The following is a 21,479-nucleotide window of genomic DNA, read 5'->3' on the forward strand; positions in this document are numbered from 1 at the left end:
CAGGCAGGGAGGTACTTGCTGTGTCTTCTATCCCCTCTTATCTGTTTTCCAATTGCTTTCTGTCTTTGTCTTGGAGTGAGATTGCTTGGTTTTGTCCTGACCTTGGTCGGAGTCCTCCTTGGCTGAGAGGGAAACAGTCGAATGTGTAGTTATAGTTTTGGGAGATGATATTTTTTTCCTTGTAAATCATCTCTCTGTTATGTACTGTTACTCTTTTCATTTTTAACATATGATTTGTAAACATTTGAGTGTGTTCCTCTTAGTGGGGATCTGTGCTTGTGTCTGGATGAGCTGTCCCCGCGGAAAATTGCAAATGAAAACCCCAAAAATTGCACCCGAAATTCAAAAAATTGCATGCAAAAAATGCAAAAATTGCAAATTTAAGACATTGTTTTCAATAAACAGCGCACGATAATTTATTCTTGCTTTAATTCTATGACAAGCACAGTCAACCAATTTTAGTTGGCATTATACAGTATTGTGTCCATAAATTACATTAAATTACATTGAGATTGGTATACACAGAAAAGAAATAATATGCCAGGTATATACAGGGGATGCCACCAGGAGATTTTGAAAAAAAAACTAACAACACTTTTACACAAATGCATGGATTCCTAACAATTATGTGGTAGAAAAGCTCATAAATTATTTTAAAATATTATTATTATTATTATTATTATTATTATTATTATTATTATATTATTATTATTATTATTATTATTATTATTATTATTATATTTTCCAAGTATATCTATACATCATAATAATACAGTGGAACTCGGGAGTAACGAGATCGAGGGGACCGGCCATAAAAAACTTTCTATTTCCAAGTTAAATGAATCTATGTTTATGATAGTATATTAAACACCCATAATAAAAATTTAAAAAAATATATATATTATATATATATATATATATATATATATATATATATATATATATATATATATATATATATATATATATATATATATATATATATATATATATATATATATATATATATATATATATATATATATTATAATATATAGCTGTCATCTGCATTTCTTGCCAAATCGGGACCTAAAATTTGCCAAAATGACCAAAATTTGCACAAAAAATTGCAGAGGAGAACTAAGCGTTTCAGTAAAAATTAACACGCGATACAGAAAAATATATATATAAAAGACAATTTATTACATTTAAGGAGGCTACATTTTTTAATTTACACAATGTAAAGCGATTTATGCGCCCAAACTTCCAGACAATCACACACAAACGTACACTTTCAGTCAGACTCATCAAAGGCCTAGTTTTCTTTTACTACTCAAAAAAAGAGGCATCGATACTTATTGTAGTAAAGGAAAACTAGTCCTTTGATGTTGTTTTCTGTGAGTCTACGCCTTCTAGAAGACAAGACAAGATTGTAAAGAGAAAAACTTCGCTCAGCATCAGCTGACGAGCATGTTGAGAAGGCATACCGGGACGCCAATGCAGCGAGAGCTGGAACATAATCTGCCACAGACTTCCAAAATAGGGTCAGATCTATAATTCCAGTATCAGACTCTCTCACAGCACTGGGCCCCAGTTTCTCAATATACCTCGTGAACTCATGCTGAGGAATATCACAAAAATTGGGAATTGCAGTGTATGCAGATACACTGCATGGTTTGGGCCCAGGCAAAGCTGCACCATTTCTCAAGTTTCACACTTTTTTTTTTTCTCGTTATTTTGTTTTTCGCTTCTTTTTTTCCCCAAAAAATTTGCCACGCGATTTGCCAATTTTCCCTAAATTTGCCACAATTTGCCAATTTTGGGAAATTTACCAAAATTTGCGGATCGCCCTGATATTTGCGGCCGCAAAAAATGCAGATGACAGATATATATGTAATAGAAAACAATGAATTATCTACTTCCTGTGTTGTCAAGGGAAGCTACTCACGAAATCTTAGTTTTGTGTGACGGTGGCAGTAGTATTTTCCTATGTTTAGCATTATATGATTATATGTGACTCCAGAACATGGAAAATTGCGGTCACGTTGCAGTAATGGCGAAAAATCGCAGCCGCGATTTCCTGAAGGGACAGGATGAGACTTTTAGGTGATCTCAAACTAAGTACTTTGATAGTGTGCTCTTGGAATTTACATCGGTTTCCAATTTGAACCAATTCCCCTTTGTCTTACCTTTTCTTGTGTGCTTTTTAAATTGTAATTCTAGAACTTTTTACTAGGTATCCCGTTTTCTTCCTTTTTACTGGCGCTGATATGACCTTATTTGTTGTGAGCGCCGTAAAAACCCTAAAAAACAAACAAAACAACATGTTTTAAAATCAGCTTTTAAAGCTTAAAGAGATAATTTTAGCACAATTGTAATCCGATTTTGTTTCTTTGATTTTATAGAGGCGATGGAAGGATGGAGAGAGAGAGAGAGAGAGAGAGAGAGAGAGAGAGAGAGAGAGAGAGAGAGAGAGAGATACTAATAGTAATAGTAATAGCATTGATTCCTATACACAAACCCCTTACCATGATAGGCTTCAGGTGTTTTTCACGTGCAACGGAATGCTATTTTTTTGTTTCTGTTTTGTCTTTTAAGATTACTTTTTAAACAACAACTTTTGACCTTTAAATAAATCACCTTTGCCCTCTCCACTTTATCTTTATCTCACACACATGCATATAATTTATTATACACACACACACACATTATTCGCACACTCGTGCACTGGTTCGTTGTTTTTCATACTAATGATATTTATTTATTGACGTCAAAGCTCATGAAATGGAATCGGTATTGTAAAATTGTAATGTATTGTACACTGGTGATGAATAAAAGTTGAATAAAAGTGTATTTTCACATGTTACAATTGAATTAATGTGGACGGTGATTTGGATTTTGATACATCTTAATCTTAGTTTTTACTGTCTCTGCTCCAGGTCAATAAGTGATGTGTCATGACTTTGCTTGTCTGCCATGGAGTATACTTGCTATAGAATAAGACTGGGGGGGGGTTCCTGGCCTCCCATAGTGGAACTTACTGTGTCTTTTATCATAGCCATCGTTAACTTATAGCCTGACCCTGACCAAAAAAATTATGTCAAAAGACATAAAAGAACACAAAAGAAAACAAATCGTGAGTTGTATTCAATAGTTCAACCAATAGGATCCCTTATTTCCTTGAGCTCTATTAACAACAACTCACTTGGCGCGGCACAAACCTAAACATGACGATAAAAAGACAAGTCCAAGTTGGTCCGAGTGTCAGGCTATAAGTTAACGATGGCGATGCTTCTATCCCCTTATAGCTGTTTTCCAATTTGCTTTCTCTCTTCGTCTTGGAATGAGATTACTTGGTTTTGTCCCGGGCCTGGCCGGATACCCTGGCTGGGAGGTAAACAGTCAAATGCATAGTTATTGTTTTGGGAGATGATATTTTTTTTCCTTGTTAATCATCTCTCTGTTTTGTACAAAACCCAACGAAGCCTGACATTATCTGACAAAGTTATGGGAAGTGGGGAGTGAACCTGAGACTCAGGAAAGAGTACACTGGTAGGGAGTAAACCTGAGACTATGGTTATCGGCGGCTGACAATATCCGATAAAGTTATGGGAAGTAGGCAAGAGTGGGGAGTAAACCTGAGAATTAGGGAAGTGTACACCAGTGGGGAGTGAACCTGAGACTATAGTTATCGGCAGGTTTCGTAAAAAAGCAATAATTACTTTTTTACGAAACACAACGAAACCTGACAATATCCGACAAAGTTATGGGAAGTAGGCAACAGTGGGGAGTGAACCTGAGACTCAGGGAAGTGTACACTAGTCAGGAGTGAACCTGAGACTGGTTATCGGCGGGTTTCATAAAAAAGCAATAATTAGTTTTATGAAACCCGACAATATCCGGCAAAGTGTGGGAAGTAGGCAACAGTGGGGAGTGAACCTGAGACTCAGGGAAGTGTACATCTGTGGTGAGTGAAACTGAGACCATGATTATCAGCAGGTTTCGTAAAAAAGCAATTACTTTTTTACGAAACCTGTCTAAACTCGACGAAACCTGACAATATCCGACAAAGTTATGGGAAGTAGGCAACAGTAGGGAGTGAACCTGAGACTCAGGGAAGTGTACACTAGTCAGGAGTGAACCTGAGACTATGGTTATCGGCGGGTTTCATAAAAAAGCAATTACTGTTTTATGAAACCCGACAATATCCGGCAAAGTTATGGGAAGTAGGCAACAGTGGGGAGTGAACCTGAGACTCAGGGACGTGTACATCTGTGGGGAGTGAAACTGAGACTATGATTATCAGCAGGTTTCGTAAAAAAGCAATTACCTTTTTACGAAACCCGCCTAAACTCGACGAAACCTGACAATATCCGACAAAGTTATGGGAAGGAGGCAACAGTTGGGAGTGAACCTGAGACCAGGGAAGTGCACATCTGTGGGGAGTTATTTTTTTATTTGTTTTTGAGGGTTTTACGGCGCCTGCAACACATTAAGGTCATATCAGCGGCAGTAAAAAGGAAGAAAATGGGATAGTAAAAAGTTCTAGAATTACAATTTAAGCACAAAAGAAAAGGTAAGACAAAGGGGAATTGGTTCAAATAGGGAACAGATGTAGATTCCAAGAGCACACTATCAAAGTACTTAGTTTGAGATCACATAAAAGTCTCATTCAAACACAAGCACAGGTCCCAACTAAGAGGAATACACTCAAATGTTTACCAATCATATAATATAATATGTAAACTCAACATAATACAATGCATAAGGGAGAGATGATTTACAAGGAAAAAAATATCATCTCCCAAAACCATTACTATACATTCGACTGTTTCCCTTCCAGCCAAGGACTCAGAACAAGGTCAGGACAAAACCAAGCAATCTCATTCCAAGACAAAGACAGAAAGCAAGTTGGAAAACAGATATAGGGGAATAGAAGACACAGTAAGCACCTCCCTGCCCACTATGGGAAGTCAGGAACCCCACCCAGTGTGGGGAGTTAAATTGGGACTGTGGGAAATGGATATCATTGGGAGTTGAAGCCGGACTATGGGAGTTGGGTACCAGAGAAGAAAGAACCTGACACAATCAGCGGTGCACACCAGTGGGGAGTGAACTTGGAGTGAACTTTGGACTATGTAAAGAGGACATCAGTGGGAAATAACCCTGGGACAATGAGAGATGGATGCAATTGGGAGTTGAAGCCAGAATATGGGAGTTGGGTACCAGAGGAGAATGAACCTGACACTATAGGAGGTGGTCACCAATGGGGATTGAACCTCGGACTCAGGGAAGTGCACACCAGTGGGGAGTTAGCCTGGGACTGTGGGAGATGGATACCATTGGGAGTTGAAGCCGGACTATGGGAGTTGGGTACCAGAGGCAAATGAACCTGACACTATAGGAGGTGGGCACCAATGGGGAGACTATGATTTTGAACCTGGGGCTGCGAGAGGTAGATACCAGTGGACAGTGAGACCAGAAAGTACTTCTCTTTTTACAAACCTACCGAAATCATCAAAGGTTATGGGAAGTTGGCACCAATGGTCAATGAACTGGGGGTTCAGGGAAGTGCACAACAGTGAGGAGTGAACCTGGGATTATGGGAGATGGATACCAGTGGGAATTGAAGCTGGCCTATAGGGTTTGGGTACCGAGGAGTATGAACCTGAGACTACACGAGGTGGGCCCCAATGGGGATTGAACCTGGGACATATGAGAGGTGGAGAGTGAGCTCAGAAAGGTACTTATCTTTATCGAAACCTACCGAGGGGATTGAACCTGGGGCCAAAGAAAGTGCCTACCAGTGGGGAGGGAACAAGGGACTAAGGGAAGAGGATATCAGAAGGAAATGAACCTGGGACTATGGGAGATGGATACCTGTGGGAATTGAAGCCGGACTATGGGAGTTGGGTACCCCGTGGAGAAAGTACCTGAGACTATAGGCCACCAATGGGGATTGAACCTGGTATCTACCTCTTGTAGTCCCAATGATGTCTCGATTTGAGGCTAAACGGGACTTGGCGATGCTGTCTTGACTTGAGCTCTGTACAGTATCGTCAAACCGATTCAATTTTAAAATATTGAAAATGTACCAAAAAAACAAACAAACCCAAAACAAAACATAACATACAAAAAGGAAAGGAATAGAAAAATAAATTTTTCCTTTATGAATGTATTTATTTGCAAAAACAACAATTATGATATTTACACATGATGAAACGATTTCCCACTTTGGAAAATGTGTAGTCACTAGGTCAATGGTAATGCTGAGCTTGCCGCTATGGTGGTGGGTGTTGATGATGATGATGAAAACATCCTGAAAGCTAAAATGATGAAAAAAAAGGGGTGACTCTCCCATCATCTGCCGTCAAAGACAATGACTGTGTGACAGTTAAGGAATTGTTGACAAATCCTATTGAAAAGATCTAATCCAATTCAAATGGCCTGATTTACCCCTTTGTGCCCTGTTGTGAAGCAAGCAAAATTTTATACACATGCATGAAGTACCTGTACAATGGCTGTGCAGCTTGCTTTTTCTTATAAAGTTTCTATCTCTGCAGTAAAATTGTTATCTCTGCATTAATAACAATAATAATAATAATAATAGATTAATTATAACAATCTCCATTTTTTAAAAATTAATATTGAAACTGCTCTCACTTTTCAGATAAGCAAAAATGCTCCAATTATAAGGCCATGTCTATTTCAGAATGAAATTAATTTCTTTTGACTCTATGGTAATGACCAAAAACCTGTATTGATCAGTGCTGATGGTGACTAAAAGTGAACATTAGTCACAATTTTACTGCACTTAGCCCCCCCCCCCCCCCCCCCCCCCTTTTTTTTTTTAAAGAGCAATTGAGATGACAAACAATTTGATTGGGAGAAATGCAATTCTTTAAAAGGAGGGATGATTCCAAAATTCCGTATTTCCGAAGACCCGAGGAAAAAACCCATCAGCAATGCTTTATGGTAATGACCTAACATATGTATTGATAACCAACCCATTACTGTCTTTTGGAATCCAATTCCTCCCCATGGACTGACAATTCCGGCAAAACCCCATTGCTTTAGGTACTTCTTCAAAATACCTGCTTCAAAGACAAATTTAAAATCTTTGTGAGTCTGAGATAACAGGCTAGCAAATGAAACTGAACCTCAAACAATTTCCCTTTGAGTTTGTGAGGCTATGTGGTCTTGTGCTATGACACTCGCCTTTGGATCAGAAAGTCCTGAGTTCGAGTCCTACTCTGAGAGGCACATAGTTGAGTCATTGGAAAAGGCTCTTTACTCACAATCTCTCACTGTATTCAGGTGTAAAAAGAGTAACTGGCCGTTAACAGGATTGTATATATTGGAAAAAAATTATAATATAGCCAAACAGGCATCATGTCTCATCCTACATATTAAGTGTTGCTGTTGTAAAGCGCTTTGAGCATGTTTATGGATATTGTACTATATAAATGCTGTGGTAGTGTGCGTGTAAATAAAACATTCATTATCAAATGAGATAAAAAAGGATACGCCTCCTTGTCCTCTTCTTGTACATGATTCTATAGCCACACTCCCGACAACGAATCGGATCTCTGGCTTTTATCTCATTCTCAGCATGACATTCTGAAAAAAAGAAAAGTTCCATTAATTTCATTGAAATGAAAGAATCTAAAAAGTATTTTTACTTTTCCCTTAAATTTAAATACACAGACCTTCCTACCTCGTACCACAACTTTGAGGAATCAAAAAGGGAAAATGAGGGACTTGACATCAACATAAGAAATCAACTTGCAGTAATTAGGTTTTATACGAGGCATTGGATCCTTTTCCCACTGCATCGGTAAAATAAAAGGTCTTCTCACTCTTCCTCACTTATTCAAACTATATTCCAACAGCATGTATACAACAGTTGTTTGATCTACCGTGATGGCTTCATGCTCTGTTTTGTTATTTGTTTTTAAGGGTTTTACGGCGCTAGCAACACATTAAGGTCATATCAACGCTAGTAAAAAGGAAGAATTACAATTAAAGCACCCAAGAAAAAGCAAGACAAAAGAAAATTGGATCAAATAGGGAACAGATGTAGATTCCAAGAGCACACTATCAAAGTAATTAGATTGAGATCACCTAAAAGTCTCATCCAGTCACAAGCACAGATTCCCACTGAGAGGAATACACTCAAACTGTTTACAAACCATATATAATATGTAAACAAAACTTAATACATTACATAAAAGAGCAATGATTTACAAGGAAAAAAATATCATCTCCCAAAATTAACTATACATTTGACTTTGACTGTTTCCCTCTCAGCAAGGGTATCCGGTCAGGGCCACGACAAAACCAAGTAATCTCATTCCAAGATAAAGACAGAAAGCTAGTTGGAAAACAGATATAGGGGGATAGAAGACACAGTAAGTACCTCCCTGCCCACTATGGGAGGTCAGGAACCCCACTCTGGCTTCATGCTCTCATTGTAGGCACATTTAGTCTTTGCTACAAGAGCTTTAATGAATTTGTGGGTTTTTAAAAATAATCCTCCAGTGACTGGAATGCAGAAGTTTCAGTAGTGAGTGCAGAATGGCTGAAAGAGAGCAGCTGTTTTGGAGAAAGATTCCGCAAAATCTAGAATGGTAGGAAGCTCATAATATAATAAAACCCTATTATACAACCCTGTGTAGAACAACAAAGGCATATGAGGTAGTATAATAAGTTGACTTAGTGTATGCCCATAACTAAATTGGTTATAATCAAGTTCATGGCATATTGAGGTTTTACTGTACATTCCTTCCAAAACAGAATGAATTATCCTAAACCTCAAAAGTTATCAAGTGTAAGAATTTCTATCTGTAAACCCAAAGTTTCTTGACAATGCCCATCTGGAGAACTAGTAACTGGAGAAACTTTGCATCTAACTGCTTCCCTCTCAGTTAAGGATCGCTGCCAGGTACAGGAAAATCCAAGATGTCATTCCAGAACAAAGATTGAGAGCAATATAGAAAGGAAAAAATTAGATATGGGGATAGCAGGCACAGCAAAAGTAACCTCTTTGCCCATCATAGCAGAGGTGGTCAAAAGATCCCACCCAGCTGAATGGGGTTAAAAGTGATTTTTTTTTTTTAAATTAAAATAAAATTTAAAAAACAACTCTTGAGCAATACAATGCAATATCCACTAAACGTGGTCAAAGCGCATTACAATTGCTCTCTAGCCAACAGCAACACATAACATGTAGGACCTGTTAGATGATATTACAGGATTATTTTTTTTTGACAGAGACAACGCTGTTAATACCCAGGTACTCATTTTCCACCTGAATACGGCGACTGGCTGAATCAAGAGCTTTTCCACGGACTCAACTGTGCGCCGGGCAAGGCTCGAACCAAGGGCATTCCGATCCAAAAACAGGACTACAAAGCCGCATATTTTTATATATATAGTGCCCTGAGTACCTTTGAGAGGAAGTGTGCTCTTTATAAATGCTTCATTTATTATCATGATTATTATTATTAATATAAATAAATAAAATTTAAAAATTCCCTTTATTCATCCCATAGGGGAAATTTGTCTCTAGGGTCTATTCCAAGGGAAAACTGGAATAACTCAGGCATCAGCCGCAGTGCAGCGCCGCAAATTGAGCTAGGGTGAGGTGACTTGCTCAAGGCCACACAGCGCAGCGGCAGGTGATCGAACTTGGTACCTTTCGGGTATGAAGCAAAGACCATACTGCTGTGCCACGCTGCCCCCTTAACTATTATGATTATTATTATAATTATTCTATGGACAGGGATATTAGTTTTCCCCTCTTCAATCCATTACCTCCACAGATGTAGATCATCGTCTGTTGTTTGGGTGGACCTGATGCATTGTCCTTGCTGGAATCTATTGTAGGCGTCGTTGACATGCTCAACCTTGATACTAAGTAATAATTTTAAAAATGAATATATACTTAAAACACCTTAAAATAAGAACAAAACACCAAACATGTTTCTGTTTTCTGCCGCATCTTAACAGACCCAGCTATCCAATCAGTGTTGGGTGGTCAGCAGGGTCAGAAAAATATTTCGACTGCAACCGATCTATCAACCATGGTCATTTTGCGTGTGAAGCTAGTGCTCTACCAACTGAGCAATTTGGAGTAGAGATGTAGCCTTGGGCTTTTTGTTTTGATGATCATCTTATGTTTGTTTTAAGTGTGTCATTTGATATCATTTTTTTTTTTCAATCTAAATAAAATTTAATATAAAGAAAACAGGAAGAGAAACAGTGGAATACTACACCGACAAAAACACACTTTCGTTTTTTAAAAAACACAAAAACAAACAACAACAAAAACACATGATCATTGATTTAGTGCAAGGTCCACTAAACTTGCTCAATGCTTTACAAAGGGTTGCTAGCTAAAAGGAGCAATTAAAATGTATATACATGACATAACACCTGTTAAACGACATTATCATTTTTTATTTTTTTTTGCAACAGAGACAAAGCTATTAACAGCCAGATACTTATTTTACAGTTGGCATGGTGAGAGAATATGAGTAAAGAGCCTTGTCCAAGGACTCAACAATGTGCCACTGAAAGCAGGACTTCAACCTTGGACCTTCCTTCTTGTCAGACCACAAGACCACTAAAATTATCCAACCCCAACTACAATCTATTTCCATGAAATCTTTAGCTATACATTGAAATTTTTGAACTTGGTAACTTAGATCTGACTTAAACTTAGTGCAATTGTTGATGATTTTTAACAGTACACAGCCGTTTATTACACTAGAAATCTTTCACTTTAGTTTACTACCGCCTCACCCCCAATGGGAACGACCCACCGTCAATGACGGGGAGACCACCGTGTGGTTACCTCATAACAGATGTCCAGAACATGAAAACTGGCCTATATTGATCCCTGCAGGTAGAATGCACCGCTTGGATTTCATTGTCAGTCAGGCTATAGGACAGATTTCGTAAAATCGACATTTTTACACTGCAATTGCTGACCAAACACTTCTATATTTTTCTATTTTATATCGATATAACGGCCATATTTTCATCTTTAAGACGCAATTATTTCCATTAATATCAAGAAATGGTGAGTATACTTTATTCTCTCTTGAAAAATGTATATTTTTCTATTTAAAATTAACCTAAAAAAATATTTTTAATTGTTTAAAAAATTCAAATTGATGTTATCTGAGTTTTGTTACCCTAACACATGGTAGTAAATATAAGAGTAATAATCTACTATAATATAATATTTATTTCAATGATTTGTAATGACCAGTTTCTGCACAATGAATGTGTAAACACATCTTGTCTAATTCTTTGTTGGCTAACAAAATAGTCCCGTATTCAGAAAAACTCCTGAGACATAAGAACACGAGTCCAATTGTGATGATAACGTTATTGTTGTTGTTGTTTTATGGTGATGATGATGATGATGATGATGATGATGACGATGATGATGACGATGACGATGATGATGATGATGATAGCGCAGTAATAGTAGTAATCATAGTAGTAGTAGTAGTAGTAGTAGTAGTAGTAGTAGTAGTAGTGGTAGTAGTAGTAGTAGTAGTAGTAGTAGTAGTAGTAGTAGTACACACACACACACTCAGAGAGAGAGAGAGAGAGAGAGAGAGAGGGGGGGGGGGGGGGGGGGGGGGGGGGGGGGGGGGGGTGGGCGTGTGTGTGTGTGTAAAACTCGTGTACGTACATTTTAAGCATGGAACGATTTTTATTGCTTGTTCAGTCAAGTTCTCATGATTTCTCTGTGAAAATTGAACTTGAAACCTATAATTTTCACACCAATTTGCCATTCCGTCTTCAATTCACGTGTATCACGTTGATACAGTCAACGGGCGTGAGAAAAGAGGGTAGATAGATATATTATAACATCAAAAAGCGATGTGATCAAAGGTGGCGGATGATTGTGTAACATCAAAAGCCCGGTGGACTGCGCTACAAGGCCGAAGTTTCGAGGGGATATGTGATTTGAGTGGGAGGGCTTATTTGACTTTGCCGATGACCGACTGGTGGACGATTGAAATTATAATTGTCCTTTTTCAGCAGCCAATTGGAAATGTGTAATTGTAAACATCTGATTGGCGCTCCATGGATAGAAAGCAGTTTGGAGGTCATGGGATGAAATTGCTGGAGAGGTGGATTAAATTTGAAATGAATTGAAAGTAATTTGGGGCGTTGTCTAGGTGTCAAATAAGACTCTCACAGACCGGTGATAAATCCCTTTTTTTTTTGGCCGCAAATGATACAGTAAACTTCTTTCTCTATCTTATTTTTGCTAAAAATATTTCAGAGTGGGTATATAGGCGGATTCCATTTTGAATAACGGGCATTTAGAACTATATTTTAAAGGAAAATTATTACGTTATTATTATTAGCAGGCGTCTAGGCGATCACTATCGTATTATTACTGACAATCAATAATATTATTATAACTCTTATAATTACAATTATTATTATCATTATCATCATCATCATCATCATCATCATCATCATCATCAATATCAATAATAACTAATGATTTTTTTTCTTTACTCAGATGAATGGTCATACTGAAAACAAGCATTGTCTCAATGCAAATGTACTCTGCCGAATAAGCTGTGAAAGGGCTCAAATGAGATATGTGGTCAAAAAACATTTCATGCAAACTGCTCCAAAATTAGCAAGTGAAGTTCCACCAGTGAAAAAAAGAAAACAGAACGTTGGTTAATTAGAAGCTGTTTCTGTGAAATGTAACAATCAGCTGTTCCTTACAATAATCGTGAGGTTTTACGTATGTTAATAAAAAGTATTAATATATAAAATGTGTTAAGATCTAGACGTCTATACAAAGTTCAAAGGAATACTTATAACTTATCTTTACCTATGATTGTCAATTTATTTAAAGATAACAGTTCACTTTGATTATCTGATCATTAATCCTCCCCCCCCCCCCCCCCCCCTCCCATCTTTTTCAATGTATCACGATTTTTTATTGTCAAAAAATGGATATTATTTATTTTTCACTATTATCATTATTATTATTATTATTATTATTATTATTATTATTATTATTATTATTATTATTATTATTATTATTATTATTATTATTATTATTATTATTATTATTATTACAGTGGTTATCAAGAGTAAGATAAATACACTGATATTATATGATTATTACTAGTATTAGTATTACATCGATATCACGTGTTTCAACTGATTCACAATGATCATTTCTGTTATCCACGATGCTTCGGTTGATCAATAAGCAGACCATTTTCAACAAATTTCCATTTTCAATAGTATTAGCTATCTGGTAGGCGTCCTTTTTTTTTTGTCGCAGCACTGGAGAGAGAGAGAGAGAGAGAGAGAGAGAGAGAGAGAGAGAGAGAGGGAGAGAGAGAGAGTGTGTGTGTGTGTGTGTGTGTTTTGGTGTGTGTGTGTTGGTGTACATAAAACTAATTTATGCAACGTTTTACCACGAAATAATTTTCATATTACCACCTCAGTTTAATCTCTCATCAGTTCTCTCTGACAATTGAACTTTGAACCTATAACTTAAACACAGCTACGTCATTCCATCTTCACGATTCGCACCTCATCGCGATATTCTTTTATGTTGACTCGTGGTACAGTCAACGGGTTTGAGAGAAGATAGATATTGAGTGACATCATCAAAAGCGATGTGATCAAAGCTGGCGGATGGTTGTGTAACATCAAAGACCAGTGACTGGTCTACAAGGCCTATCATATTCGTGGGTATGTGTGATTTGAGTAGGAGGAGCTTTCTTGACTTTGCTGATGGCCGACTGGTGGATAATTGAAATTAGGATTGTCCTTTTTCAGCAGCCAATTGGAAATGGGCAATTGTAAAAAGCTGATTGGACGCTCATGGAAAGAAAGCAGTTTGAGGGACATGGAAGGAAATTGCCGGTGAGTGGGGAGGAGTAAATTATATTGAATGAATTGATAGTAATTTGGGGCGTTGGGAAGTTAAATAAAACTCTCGGAAACAGGTGATGAGTCAATTCTTCGGTCGCAAATGATTCAGTAAAATTCTTTATTCTTTCTTTCTTTCTTTTTTTTTTTTTATTTCCTTTCTGTCAGAGTGGACACATAAAGGCGAATTCCAATTTTTTTTAAACGGGCATTTAGAACGATATTTTAAAGAGAAATTATTGCGTTTACCAAAATTAGCAGGCGTTTAGGTGATAGCCACTATATTATTTTCATGAAAATGATCATTATCATCATCATCATCATCATCATTATTAATTATTATTATTATTATTATGATTATTATATAGTTTAGATCTATACAAACGTCAAAGGAATGCATATAACATATCTTTTCCTAAGAATTGTCAATTGCCATTACTAAAACCAGTTCGTTTTGATCATTTGATCAACAAACCCCTACAATTCGGTGATTACGCATTTTTTAAATTGCTGTCAAAAAATGATATTGCTGTACAGGTGAGCGGATATCTCAACAATGCTTCATTACAAAACGACTTTGATTATATATTTTTACTCTGTGAATATTGATGATTATTGCAGTATTTCTCATTTATTTGTATAAACTCAGATAACTATGTAATGTTTGATTATATCGTTTGAAGTAATTAAAATTTCGGACCCATTTTTATGGTTATTTCCTATAAAATCTAATCCCAAATGATCTACTAAAATTATATCAAATAAAAGTATGTACATCACTAGTTATAACTCTAAAATATCTTATTGCAACATCTAATAGCATCTTTACGCCACTTTGAACTTGAGAAAAAAATCATCAAAATAGGAAAAGTTGCTCAGTTGCCCTTTCGACACAGGCCGTGACTCGCCATCTGTTATGAACTAGCGTCCGGCAAAATTTACCTGTCGAACTAAAGTGAAAGCAGTAAACGGTTGTGAGTAATTAGTAGGTTCATTATGCCAGGACTTACATAGTTTCACATTTTTTATTATATTACTTAATCTTTTAGCGATTAAGGAATTGAACTTAATTGCAATGCCCACTAAATATTACTATTTAAGATAAGTGGTGTAATTTTGCTAATTTCAAAATAAATTTGCCGAGACAGATGTCGTTCACGACTCCAGCAGACGCCATCATTATTTACTGTGTTTCCCATCAGTTTCGATATTGCACATGACGGCAAACATTATGTTTCATCAGTTTACAGTATCTCTAGTTAGGGTTTAAATATTTTTTTTAATTTTTATTATTACTATCGAGCCTATTACTATTATGCGTTTTGTTGATGACAATGTGTCTGTTGTTGTGTAGTGATGGTGATAGTTGTAATTGTAGTGGTGGTGTTGACGATGTAGTAGTGGTAGTGATGATGACTATAAGGATAATGATGTAATGGTGGTAGCGGTTGCTGTAGTTTTGATAACGATGTAGTAGCTGTGGTAGTGGTAGTAATGACGATGATGCGATGGTTGTGGTTGTAGTGTCGGTGGTAGCGACGATGACAAGAATGACGATGATGTAAAGGTGGTGGTGGTTGCTATAGTTTTGATAACGAGAGAGAGGGAGAGAGAGAGAGAGAGAGAGAGAGAGAGAGAGAGAGAGAGAGAGAGAGAGAGAGAGATTCCTGGAACTTTATAATTATATTTAACTGTAAAAAAAATGCAATAAACGGGGATGGAACTATTCTCATTAAAGTAATCTGACAGATAAGCTGATGGATTTCAGGATGTGAACGAATGATGATCAAGTCGGAAAGGTGGGAACGTGGAAATTTTCATGGATTGAATTGGGGTATCAAAAACAAAGGGAGGCATTCCGAAAGCTCCTACATCCCCAATATTCTTTCAATTTGTATTTTCACTGTTGATCTTTTGTCAGGCGTTTATTTATTCAATTTGAACAATTCTAGAACAAACCTTGATAGATTTGTGAAAACTTAAAATTTCCTAATTTGACCATTGTTTTGATTCTCGGCCGCCATTTTGATTTGTGAAGTATTGAAAGGTAGTCCGAGGGTTGTTTTTTTCTGTTAGGGTTAGCTCGAGATCGGAGGATTTTTTTTCTATTAGGGTTAGTAGGGAGTTTAATAAAAATTCTCAATGTAACTCACACACTTGAAACCAATGTCATATGAAAGAGCTGGCAACACAGATTACAAAACAGTTTGAATTTTGTTTCTATCTTGATTAGAAATGTAATTAAGGCAGTTCAAAGTCTGAAATTTCAGGCCGATTTTTACCCCAAAATTACCATTGCAAAGTTGTGACTGAAATCGCGTGATGTTAATAAAAAATGGTTAAAACCGTCAATATGGAGTTCTTATCATATATTGTATACCAAAATGTTCGTCTTATCGAGGACAATGCATTTACATTAATAAAGAGGAAGATAAACACTTCAAATTAACACATTATTACATAATATGACGCAAATGTTACATAATTAAAAACTCGGCTAGACGTGAGAAACAATTGCTATTCACTTCTGGATTATCCAATTCTCACTGAAAATTTCAAATATACGCCTCTTTGATTTAATACTAGAGAATTAAAAAAGGTTTGAGGTATTTAAATGAAAGATATAACATGTTGGTAATGACATAATGAGTTTATTTTTACTCTGGCAATTTAATTGCATATAAATATAAAATTGGTAGATCGACAAAATTTTCAAATTATTGAAACGGATTATAATTAGAAGAAAGTTCGGCTTAATCTTAAAATTATGCTGACCACTTTGGGATAATATTGATTTAATATCATTTGAATGCAATTCTTTTAGGTTCATGCTGGTCAGCTTCGGATATGCATGAATTTTCCATCCGTCTCTTGCCTTAACAGTTGGATGTAGGTGAGCTTCTTGTCTATGAGTGTTTCTTTGTTCCGGCGCGTTACAGTTTTCAAATTCAGGTATCATTTTATTTCTCTATGGTCCAAGTTTGTGATCACTATAAGGCATTAGTTCTTGTGGTAGTTTGTTTTAGCACTTTTCGTTTTTATGTGCATATACGATTTTCTCTGCATCTTCTCAAGCACACTTTCAAGCTCATTTCTTTTGACAATTAATATAATGTTATTCCCCCCCCCCCCCCCCCCCCCCCCCTTCTCTCTCAATGTGTGGGGGTGTCAAAATTTATAACTAATAGAACTTCCTACCATAATAATTATTAAGGCTAAAGCCTTTAGAATATGGATACAAATGATAATAAACATCTAAACATATGGGAAAGAAGTTTGATGACTTGATGGCAAAATAAAATAAAATTAAAGAAATTGGTATTTTTTAAATATTGATATCATTAATATCGGATTTCACAAAGAGAAGAAATATACGAACTTTTAAAACAAAAACTATGAAATGCCCATAAATAAAGTTGGAAAGTATGTATTCAAAATAAAAACATAGTAAATAATAGTACTGAAAATGTTATGGACTAAATTTAAAATAGTACATACCTAAATTTAAAATATCGATATGAATATCGATATCGTCGGGCAGCCATGATGAGAAGAAAATTTAAACATGGCTTTTCGGCGTAGAGTTAAAAAGTGTCTACGCATAGATATAGAGCCCTGAAATTTGGCATGAATAAAGTTTAGATATTGTTCTAAAAACAAGCGTTTTTTATTTTAAAAACACATGCGGTAAATAAAAAAATAAATGCAATTGAAAATTGCCAAATTTTAACTTCATATAACTTCTGGAATTATTAATGGATTTTTACTTAATTGGCACCATTTAAAAGGAAATTGAAAGACGAAAATAATGATACCAAAATATCTGCGATATTCCTCTTTATAACGAAGTTATGCATCTTTAATTGAACCCCCCAAAACGTGAACGGAAATTTCCAGTCACAACTTTCCTATGGGCGAGTTGGGTCACAATTTGACTGCCACTGCTGCTGCTCACTAAACTGCCTAGGGTTAGTCATAAGTCTTAGCAAAGGTGCTAAGCCTACTAGGGTGTTTGTTTTTTCCTATTAGGGTTAGTTAAAGGTACTAGGTTTTATTATTTCTTGAGGTTAGTTGAGGGAATATTATTTGAGTTGTTTCCCTTTGTAGGAGCTTTCAAAACGAAACTAACATACTCTAACTCTAATTCAACTTCAATCCATTCGACAACACACTATTTTGAACATAAAATACAGTGTTGTGTTCAGTGCACAGCGACTAATTTCCAGAGACGGGAGAGCGCTTCTACTACTGCGAATAGTGATTCCGCCGTGAAATCACTATTCGCAGTACTAGAGCAGGTGTCTAGAAATAGTCTACTGCGAATATGAATAAGTATAAGTATAAGTGAAGCACTTCTTTCTTTTTATTTGTTTCTTTCAAATTCAACAAAGTTGTTAGGAAATGAGAACTGAGCGGCGCTATTGTGACACTTATACTTATATTATGGTAGAGGCTAGGGAGACCAAGATGTTGGCCCCCGGCGTAAAACTGTATTTTCGTTTATGGAACTGTGTTTAAGAGGCGAGTTTTTACTTCTGTTTATTCATTGCTTGCAAGTTTGTTTTTATTGCTGTTCTATCTTTCGTTTTTTTCTTTTTTTTTTTTTTTTTTGGGGGGGGGGGGGGGGGGGGGGGGGGGGGGAAGGGGGGTGTTGTTATTTTTTTAGGTAATAATCCTGCGCCCCCCTCCCCACCCACACGAAAAAAATGTCAGAGAAGAGATTGCAAGTTAACGGCCTGTCGCCCACACAAAATTTAACTTTTATTTTTTAACAATATTTTTAGATTTTTGCTAGGAAAACACGATTTTGGTCTTCAGACTCAAAACCATGGAACTGTTTCGATGTTGAGGGGGGCAGTTTTTGTTATTGTTTTTTTTGTTTTTGTTTGTTTGTTGTGTTTTTGTTTTGTTTTTGTTTGTTTGTTTGTTTTTTAGAGAGAGAGAGAGAGAGAGAGAGAGAGAGAGAGAGAGAGAGAGAGAGAGAGAGAGAGAGAGAGAGAGAGAGAGAGAGAGTTATCAGCCGCCCAACACAAAAAGTATGTGAATTTTAATTTTCTTTTTGTTCTTCAATTTTCTCAATGTAGTTCCAAAAATCCGGTTACTTTTCTGGTGAGGGGGCGGGGTACTTACTGTTGAGTACAATGCAGTACAATGACGAATACAAAGCTTTTGTTTGTAAAGAGTTTTATTGCGCTTGCAACACATTTAGGTCGCATCAGTGTCGGTAAAAAGTAAAAAGGAAGAAAATAGGAAGTTTTAAAAACACCATCCAAGTGCGACGGCTTTTTTTCTTTGATCTGGTATTATTGAAGCCTGCATATTTTTTTCTATTTTTTTTTTTAAATGCATATTCAGATTATAACCTTGATGAATATTTTTCATTTTAAAAATACATAAAACCACGGGACCAAATATGGTGAGAGAATCTTTTTTTAAACGGAAAAAATCGTGACGCTACGAAATGGAAATCAGAATTCGTACATGCAACAAGAACAAAACCTTGAGATAATTACCGTCAAGTTTTTTTTGTTTTTTGTTTTGTTTTTTTAATGCTCTGTTGCTTAAAGAGACTATGTCCGTTATACCAAAGTTAGATAAAAATCACGATATTACGAAAATCAGTCTTGTTATTTAATATTAGATAACAATGCATGCGGAGCCCTCTTTAGACACGGAGAGAAAATTATAAACTGGTGGTGGATGGGTGGGGGCGATCCACAAACAACCGAGATGTTGGGTGCAAGGGAGACCGTGATACAAGATCAAAAAAGAAAAAGCCGACGATAATTCCATAAATGAAAACACGGCTTTACTCGGGAGGCCAAAATCACGGTCTATCTCACCAAAATTGAATTTTAAAAAGAAGAGTACAAAAATAAATTTCGTATAGGGTGGGGTGGGGGTATGATAATAATGTTAGCTACAAGGCCTAAAAACAAACAAACCAATATATAAAAAAGAAAATAAATAAAATTTTAAACAAAAAAAAACAACCAATTCACAACATGAAGGAACAGTTCTATAAATGAATACACCATTAACCTAGCAAAAATCTAAAAATATTGTTAAAAAAAAAATAATTGAATTTTGGGTGGGCGACCGGCTGATAACTTGCAATCTCTTTTCTGACACTTTTTGGCGTGATTATAATATAAAGAGTAGCCCCCCCCCCCCCCCCCCCCTCTTAAATATTAAAAGCAAAAACAGCAACAACGAAAACAGGCAAGCAATAAATAAATAGAAGAAAAAACTCGCCTCTTCAACATAAAAAACAGTTCTATAAACGAAAATACAGTTTTACGTCGGGAGACCAAAATCTTGGTCTCCCTAGCCAAAATCGACCAATACAGTAGAACTCGGAAATAGCGAGTTCGACGGGTCCACTCCTGATTACTCGCTATTTCCGAGTTCTCGCTATTCCCGAGTTGCCAGGAAAGGTCACTCGGCCGTACAAAAATATGGAAAGACAGTGTGTGTGTGTGTGTGTGTGTGTGTTTGTTTGTGCGTGTGTGCCGCGCGTGCGTGCAAATGACTGTGTGTGGATAAAGTGGGGTGAGGGCGGGGTTGAACACGGCCTTCGTTAACTACGTAATGATGGCCACAGGTTGAAGTTGATCCACCCCTTCCATTTCCATCAAGATTTCGTGTATGTGTGTGTGTGTGTGTGTGCGAGTGTTTGTATGCACTAGGCATGTTTGATGAGGTAAGCAAACGCATCACTCAATCACTGACCCACTGAAATGATGGTTCCACGCTCCCCTCTCTCGCTGATCGTGTCGTTCGTTAACGAATGCGACTCGCTGACCGATGCTGCGAAGTGAGGCATGTTGACATGTTGGCTGCCAGTGCTTACCTCGCGCACAAACACACACACCCAACCCCCACCCAAATTTGTTTCGCCTACTATGTACTCTCGACTAGGCAACTATGTAATATTACTCGTGACGAAAAATAAGAAAAGAAAAGAAGCTAGGCTAAAAATATTTAAATTGCCCTTGTCTGTTGTTTTGCTTTACTTCGTTCGAAGTCCTAGGCAGGAAATGCTCGTTATTTCCGAGTTGACCTCTTTTTCATACTCGCTACTTGCATGCTAATTTTATTGACCCAAATAAGAGAAAAAAACGGGGATTTAGATTTTACTCGCTATTTCCGAGTTCTCGCTATTTCCGAGTACGTTACTTTCATGTTCTACTGTATGACGAGGGAGACCAAAATCTTGGTCCCCCTACTGCCCCTAGCCTAGCCAAATTGGCCGATTTTGGCTAGGGAGACCAAAATCTTGGTCTCCCGAAACACTTCCGTATATTATATATGACAGTCTACAATAAATCCAAAATATTATTTAAAAATAAATATATCCTTACCAGGGAAGAGCAGAAAATGATTGACTAAATAAAAAGAGGACAGTTCAGTAACGACAAACACGACTTGCAATACAACAATCCAATGTTGCTCAAATTTAACTCAAATTAAGAATTATCTCCCTTCCTTTCTGATCTCCGAACTCTTTGTCTCAAGCTCCGTTAACCAGTCAAACCTATTTTAGCGATGAGTTACGAAAA

General features: G+C 36.7%; 1 protein-coding gene across 1 annotated transcript; it reads right to left on the reverse strand.

Moving 5' to 3' along the window:
* Window positions 1–6,138: 6,138 nt before the first annotated feature.
* On the reverse strand, window positions 6,139–21,439 carry LOC144957143 (DNA-directed RNA polymerases I, II, and III subunit RPABC4-like). Its single transcript, XM_078888161.1, has 4 exons — window positions 21,282–21,439; window positions 9,796–9,894; window positions 7,507–7,599; window positions 6,139–6,362 (listed from the first exon to the last, which is right to left on the reverse strand). Exons 2-4 carry the CDS (start codon window positions 9,878–9,880, stop codon window positions 6,340–6,342), a joined length of 201 nt encoding a protein of 66 aa, XP_078744287.1. The 5' UTR covers window positions 9,881–9,894; window positions 21,282–21,439; the 3' UTR covers window positions 6,139–6,339.
* Window positions 21,440–21,479: the final 40 nt, after the last annotated feature.

This window comes from Berghia stephanieae, chromosome 11 (assembly GCF_034508935.2).
Source record: "Berghia stephanieae isolate SIO BIC M18660-M18661 chromosome 11, UCSD_Bste_1.3, whole genome shotgun sequence".
Lineage (NCBI taxonomy): Eukaryota > Metazoa > Mollusca > Gastropoda > Nudibranchia > Aeolidiidae > Berghia > Berghia stephanieae.